The sequence below is a fragment of the Sphaeramia orbicularis genome, chromosome 8 (assembly GCF_902148855.1).
Source record: "Sphaeramia orbicularis chromosome 8, fSphaOr1.1, whole genome shotgun sequence".
Classification (NCBI taxonomy): domain Eukaryota; kingdom Metazoa; phylum Chordata; class Actinopteri; order Kurtiformes; family Apogonidae; genus Sphaeramia; species Sphaeramia orbicularis.
In genome coordinates this window covers 13,626,295-13,633,770 of record NC_043964.1, presented here as the reverse complement: position 1 = coordinate 13,633,770, position 7,476 = coordinate 13,626,295, and the positions used below count along the sequence as shown (strand labels likewise).

At 38.7% G+C, this 7,476-nt stretch overlaps 1 protein-coding gene across 4 annotated transcripts in view; it reads right to left on the bottom strand.

Moving 5' to 3' along the window:
- Positions 1-5,397: 5,397 nt before the first annotated feature.
- Positions 5,398-7,476, bottom strand: part of col5a3a (collagen, type V, alpha 3a) — a 44,888-nt gene continuing 42,809 nt past the window's right edge. For all 4 annotated transcript variants that reach the window (XM_030142186.1, XM_030142187.1, XM_030142188.1 and 1 more), the window contains one exon: positions 5,398-7,375. In XM_030142186.1, coding sequence (XP_029998046.1) covers positions 7,229-7,375 — 147 coding nt within the window. In that variant the 3' untranslated portion in view covers positions 5,398-7,228. The remainder of the gene's footprint in view (positions 7,376-7,476) is intronic.

Genomic DNA, 7,476 nt, shown 5'->3' with positions numbered 1-7,476 from the left:
CCATTTTCAGTGAGGCCTTGCCCCTGCGGGAAGGTGTGAACACATGAGTAATAGGCACCCTGAGCTCAGACTGTCACACTGTCATGGGGGAAGGCAGAATTGGCTTCGGCTCTACAGTCGGCGCAGGGGAACTAGATGAAGGGGATATAAACTCTATGTGCACGTGTATGTTTGTGTGCATTGATGTGGTCTTGCACACATCTGCATTTGACTGTGGATATGCATATGTATTTTCATGGTTGTGTGTTTATGTGCAAGTGTGTGTACACATAAGGGAAGGACTGCTGTTCCAGTCTGCTGGCTGACAGACAGTCTCTTGGTTAATGAGCAGCTGTCGGCCATCACTATTCATGAGCCCTGTCACTCACCTCCTCTCTCAAAGCCCCACCACCTGAAACCCTAAAACCTCCAGTCTCTCATTAGTGCTTCAGCAGCACAGGTACATCAACACAGTCTATCTAACATAAGCATACAGTCATTCTACAACATGGCTGTTACTCTTGAACCCATGTGGAGAGATGTAAAACACACACTGTGCACATATCCTCAGTTGAGGCAAAATCTTCAATCGTGTGATGACTTAAACAAAGTAGGCTCTGGTTTATTCAGACAGCAAAGCATTCAACCAGCACATTGCTGCACTTTTTATTTGATGCTGAAACAGTCGTGCTTATGGGATTTCACTAGAAGTGGTTGTTTGATGTATCCTAGAGGAAATACTGTAGACTGAGAAGTAGAGTTTAACTAAAGACCTCTGTGTGTGCTACACAGAATGTTGGGATAAAAATGAAACACCTGCATGACAGCCTCTGTTAATGATAGTAGCTTTGTGCTAATGTTAGCCTGTTTTCCATACTCATATACATTTCTGCTGTTTATCAGAGAAGCAGGTCACAGGTCCAAAACCTCGTGTACACACAGTACAAATTTACAGAAGGCCAGCCAATTTTTTTGTTGTTGGCTGAATAATTCTAATCCTAGAGAACATTTGTCCTGGTGAGAAAGATATTATTTGTGTCAGTTTTGCAAGTACAGTACTGAAGATTGATATGAGGTTTCTAACTATTCCTTATTACTTCTGGGCTAGAAATTTCTCCATGTGCTATGCATAAGTTACCAAAAGAGCTTTTAATGACCACACTGTGAGAGGGTACTAAATGTGGGCAGGGTTATTTTAAGCCTCAGTGTTTCATCACATACAGAATTAGAACAAGAAACTAGGAAAGGTGGTCTCAAAGAACAAGTCAAAGTTAGACAGAAAGACAGACACAGAAAACCAGTGACAGCAGAAATAATTCCCGATTGCAGATTCAGAATATTGCTTCATGTCTCAGGTTGGTTCTGAATTATTAAAGAGCAGCAGAGTCAGGCTCAGTTGTACTCATTACTGTGAAACATATGAAAGCATAATTCAAACGTTGCTAGTTGTACCAACAAGTGGAGAGAAAGTGATGTACTTTTTCCTTTCAATAACTATTGATTACTTATCTCTTTTGCTCATATAATTACAGAGGCTACACCACACTGGCAGTTTCATGCCAGTAGTTCACATTTGCCTTACAATATTTATGAAAATTGTCCAGATTTCTGTCAAAATCTGCATGTTGGATTCTTTGAGTTACTATAAAAACCATGTCGGTACCACTGTTGGATGCGTTGATCATTCAGAGCAAAGATGAGAAGCAAAGAAAGGAACACTTAGGAAAGGGTGGAGTGACTGAGCCAGAGGTGGAGAGAAGATGGTGATTTCTTTGCATTCAGTACCACAGACAAGAGTAGGTAGACTCATGAAGGTGAATGGAAATGATTAGTTTCCCTGGCTTTTCAACTGAGGGGTGAGCCAGTGTACTTCCACAGCTGAATCACTCAGTCTCTGTCTCTCTTAAGCTTTTTCCTCACTGCTGTGTCTGATTTATGGGAAAAAGTCATCTTTATTGAGCGATGGGGGTCATGCAGCTACCACTTTCTCTCAGTCTCTCTCACTCTGACTTTCGCTAACAAGTCAGACACATACACACATAAGCACACATAGATATCCACAAATCCAGAAACATATCCCCTGTGACTATTCCTCATGTTTTCATGATTGGGGCTAAGTTTGTTCATTAACACTGTCTGTTACAGATTTATGAACAGCTGTGAATGTTTAAATTGGTCTGAGTGATTCATACAATGCAAGCTTATTTGGTTCATGAGTATGTCTCTCTTTTTCTCTCTGCTTGCTCTTATTCTCCCTCTGATTTGCTCCTTGTCCTTCTCCCACTCTCGTAAATATGACACCACTGATTACTTTGGTCATTTCAGGGAGCTTGCAGACAGCTCTGCCCTGCTTTTATTGAGGGCTGTGTTAAATAATAATGGCATGGAAGTGGTAGTGGTTATTGCGTGGGACACGCACATGCAGACATGCAGCAGGCGGCAAATTAGGAGCTGGATGTGTGTGTATGTTGAAGGTGGCAGGGGTGTTCTCAAGCTGTGTGTTTGAATCTGGGCTCTCTGTCTGCAGATAATCATCTAACATTCGCTCAAACACACAGGGCCTTGGGCTCCCCAGCCATCACCAAGCTTTTTGTCCATCCGCCCAGGGATTTCTATTGCCCTCCCTCATCTTAGAGTCATTTTTTCAAACTGCTTTACTAATGTTAGCTTTGTCGATAAGGGCTTTTGATGGAAAAGGCATCTGCAGAAATGATTCCCCCCACCCTTCCCAAGATAAAGGAGCAGTGGATAGGACCTGGCAGGAGAGGCACTTGCATGCACACTAATAAGAGAACCCTTGTTCAGCAGCAAATGATTTTACATACACACATATAGGCCTGGGTATCAAAGAGCACCCTCAGCATACTAGAGATGATCCAAGTTATTCCAAGTTCATATTCCTATTTGGCACATACACAACTATATGCATACATTTTTAAATGTCACTCAAACACATAGTCATACAGCGCATGAACTTTGAGCAAACTGAGAGAAAATATGTATACTTGTAATCATATCAGTGGTCCGGAAAATAATGTCTGCTCTTATCTACTGTGCACAACATCCGGATTTGGGTGGGACTGTTAAAACCAAGAGAATGTCCCTGTTCATACTAAACTGTAGATATTCCCACTGACTCTCCCTCATTAATCCGAACGTCTGTTTAATTTGTTAATTTCTCACTGTGACTTTGTGACACGTTCAGCTTAGTTAGAATCAATGTCACAGGGGAGAGCTGAGGGCAGCAAAAACAAGGGAGAATGGAAAGGCAATGGCCTAGACAGTCCAACAAACACCAAAGAAATATCTCTAACATTTTCAACCCAGTAATAATGAGAAAAAAGTTTAAGTAGAGAAAAAGAGCAGGAACGCTAGAGTGAACATAAAAGACAAGAAAGAGAATTGTTATAGAATAAGAGAGAGACAGTGTTGTTTCCGTTTACTTCCTGTATATGGAACATGTACATGTGAGTCGCACTAATGCAGTCCTGGGTCTACAAGTATCTCATAAATGCCAACTACAAACCAATAGCTTGGTTCAAATCTTTAACAGAATCACAATACAGTCTGCCAAATATAGATCTCAAGACCACAAATAATTTTCTGATCTGTGTAGTATTGTAGCTTGCAGGGTAAATATTCTGTTGCCTATCTGTAACACACTCTGAAGATCAGAGTGTGTAAGATATAGTTACCTTCTAGATACAGCAGAGGAGATACTACAAAGATATCCCACCAGTCCTGTCCAGATTAAAAAGTGGATCGCTACAGCAATTGCGTCTGTTGGAAAATATGAATCAGTGTATGTATTTTTTGTATATTTTCTTTATGCTATACAAGTACTGCTCTCCAACTAAACAATGACACTGTGTTACATACCACTATTTACTGTAGTGTGTCAAAGTGCTGCGGTTTAAAGACAATTTATCTAATCAAAAGATCAGCTTTCTCAGGTAAAAGACATTTATCTACACTAAAAAACGTTTCGTGAAAAAAATGAAATCCTTGAAGCAAGGATGTCTCCTGTTTTCTACCGCTTTTTCTACAGTTCAGAGGGTTGATTTATTTTGGGTTTTGTAGTATGGGAAGCTTAGTAAGGTATTATGTGCTTCTCTTCAGAATCACAAAGATTTGATAGGAACTAGAAACTCTTATACTTTCTTTCATACACATTTTTCAACACTTCAGGATTGTTGTATGTATACTGGTTGTATTTGTGAACATAAAATGCTAATTTTCTCAAGTGGGTGAGCATTTCCATGGGATTTGAACAGGCTCTACCAAAGCTGAGCTCCTGGATCAGCTGGATGAAGAGCTCTTCTGATGGCTTTGCTGAAATTGGTTTATGTGCAGTACAAACACTGTGGATCTGTGTTTTTTTTAATAATTGCCATGTCTGACAACTCAATTCAAGGGGTTTCTTCTTTTACATATACAATTGTCGGTTCTCACATATAGTAGTTGCATGGAGCTACATCAATGCTATCTGGCAATGGTTCACTTTTTTGCAGAAGAAGTATGTGTTGGAAACATAATGCTCTATAAGTTGGCATTAGGGGGTAGAATTTAAACAAAGGAAAGGGCATTATACTGTGAAATACAGTATTGACAGCTGCACTGCTCTTCTGGTTAATCATTATTCTCAGGCAGTGGCAACAGATGACCTTTCCTTGTCAAGAACTTAGTGTGGTTAAATTTCAGCTAAGTAGACGAGAGCAGAAGGGAGAAAAAAATAACATGGTAACCTTTATTCTGCCATTGACACTAACCTTGAACAATGGGCCCCAAAGGGGATGAGTGCCTTGTACTTCAATGTGTGTAAGAGAATGGGGTTTAGTGTGTGTATTTGTGTTGTGTGTACCCATGAGTTTGCACAAAGACAGCAAAAAGCAATTATTGCCAATGTGGACATGGTAGCAAGAGAGATAATTAGGCTGAGAGCAGATGAGAAAGTATGATGATGAAATAGTTTTCAGCAAAAAGTCAAAGTGTATTTAATAATAAACTAGTCATTGGTTTCTTTTTCGTTTAATCTGATTTTGTCTAAAGTCATAAGCACATCTCTTGATGTCCCCACCAAACAGACCACTGTGCAGCTATTTTGTTACTGACCTATTCTCTTAGTTTCTCCATTCATTATGTTCGTGTCTTGCTTTCGTCTCCTCCACATCCTCTCCAGGGCATTAAAATAGGGCTAATTGAATAAGTTAACTGGGGAGTGAATTTAGAGCTTATTACACTGATTGCCTGGGGATGTTGGTTATAAGCAAGTAATATAAGTAAATGTTGCAGAACTAGTTAGTAACAAAGACTCCTGTTTGCCTGTTACAATGACTGGACATTGCAGGAAATCATACGTTCTAACAGATTTAGTTCTAACCCACAAGGATCTGTAAAGGGAAGAAAAAAGAAACAGAATCATTCCTTGTTTTTAATTCACATCAACTTTTTGACAAATACATTTGTTTTTCATTCAGGCAACAGGTTATTTCTCACAAAGAACCTCAGAATATCTGTACAGTATATAAAATTAGTACAACAAACACTATACACAGGAGGTGCGATGCAGGATGGAACTAGAAGAGAGTTAATTACTGGAATGTTTAAATGCTGCGAAACAAATAAAACAGCAGGGGTGAATTTTCTAATTATGCATGCCGTATAAACAGTCTACTGTTTGAGCAGGAAGAGTTAGGCAGAGCATTTAGAATTTCATTTTGCAAAGGAAAAATCAGCTTTAAAATATAATTCACACACATTTATAATTTCTATAATGTGTCACAGACCAATTTGTTAACATGAATCTTAACTATGTTCAAGGAGAGTTGTCTGTTGTCTGATCATGTCTCTAGATTTAATGTCCAAAACCACTGAACAGTACAATGTAAATTCATTTTAAAAGTCGATTTTCCCTTTAAAGCAATCATGCACATTACTCTGGAGTATTCCTAACGTCTTTCACCAGCCCTTTGAAATTAGTCCAATCAATCAGACGATATACAAATAACACGATAAGTGGACTGTTCTCCAGCATCTTGGAGTGTTTTGTGCTGCTGAAAGGGCAACAACCCCCTCCTCTCTAGCCATAGAGACATCACAGTGACACAAAAATAACAATTTTTTAGCACCACTGAAAAACAGATCATGTCAACTGAATGGCAACATTTTCTGTTTGACTTTTAACATATCAACAAAACAGAGGAACAAAAAACTCTGAGTAGCACAGAAACCTGAAAACATGTTACTGTATATTAACAATTTCAAAACTTGCTTTTAAGAGATGCATAGAAAATATCTCTTAGTATGAAGGACTGCAGAATTTTCATGCTCTTAATTGAAATATCCCCAGTCAAACTGCTGTGGTATATCATAGCAAGTTTATATAACAGTAGGGGGGATGTTGATTTGCCATATGCAGCACTATTGGCTATGGTAACATAGAGCACTCTAAAACTGTATTATTAAACCCATGAAGGAAAGCAGTCTAATGATGGAAACATCCTTATTCATTCAAGTAAGTGTTGGGTTCAATAACTACCTATGCTTACTGAATACTAAACAAGGTAATTCACTGAGCAAACTGCAGTTGAAGGGTAAAAAGGACAATTTATCACTCCTGAACACAGGAAATTAATTGTGCTGCTTGTGTGAAATTAATATGCTAGGCTAGTTCACAACTGCTATGCAATTGTCTGCATAATGAAATTTGGGCAAGCAAGAGTATGACACCTTCTCTGGTTTATTCAGTCGCGGTCTTTTATAACACATTAGGTAGTAACTATTTTCTATCCAAGGCCTAGAATATCCCACTTAATTGACCTTTACCACAGAATGACAGACTGTTCTTTTCCTCCTCAAACAGATCTGTCTTTTTTTTTTTTTTATTATTTATAAGTGGTCATAAGCGGTGCATTCCTCATAAGTCTTGAGGATATATTACAGCACACTCAAACAGTGTGAGAAAAATAAAACAAAAATACTTAAAATTAAATATATCTAACTGGAGTATTTCCCTTTGGTAAATGTGCTTTGTTCCCAATGTTGTGTACGTTCTTTTTCTTGGCGTTCTTCTTATTGTAAAGCCACAAAACCTATTTCATTGGCTGCTGAAGAATCTTAAATAATATACCACAAACCCACCATATACAGGAACATAAGGAAATAAATATTTCTTGGGGTAGTGGTAATAGTCTTGTTTCATTCACCAAAACTTTGTGCAGGACTTCCTCTGTGCTTTATTGGCAAGATGTTAACCATTGAAGCATACTCGTCCAACTTGGAATCCAAACTTTTGGTTGTTGTTGCCAAAGTCTGTTGGAGCCACATCTACAATAGGGAGCAACTCCACAGAAGGGGAATCAATCTCTAGGATAGTCCTTTCCTGACCTTTGCGGTACTGAAACAGAAAAATTAAAGCTATTATTAGAATTGTCACAGTTTTATGTTAAATTCCTATTTGTCCAGCTTGCACCTTTCCCTGATGCGCTACCTGCACTG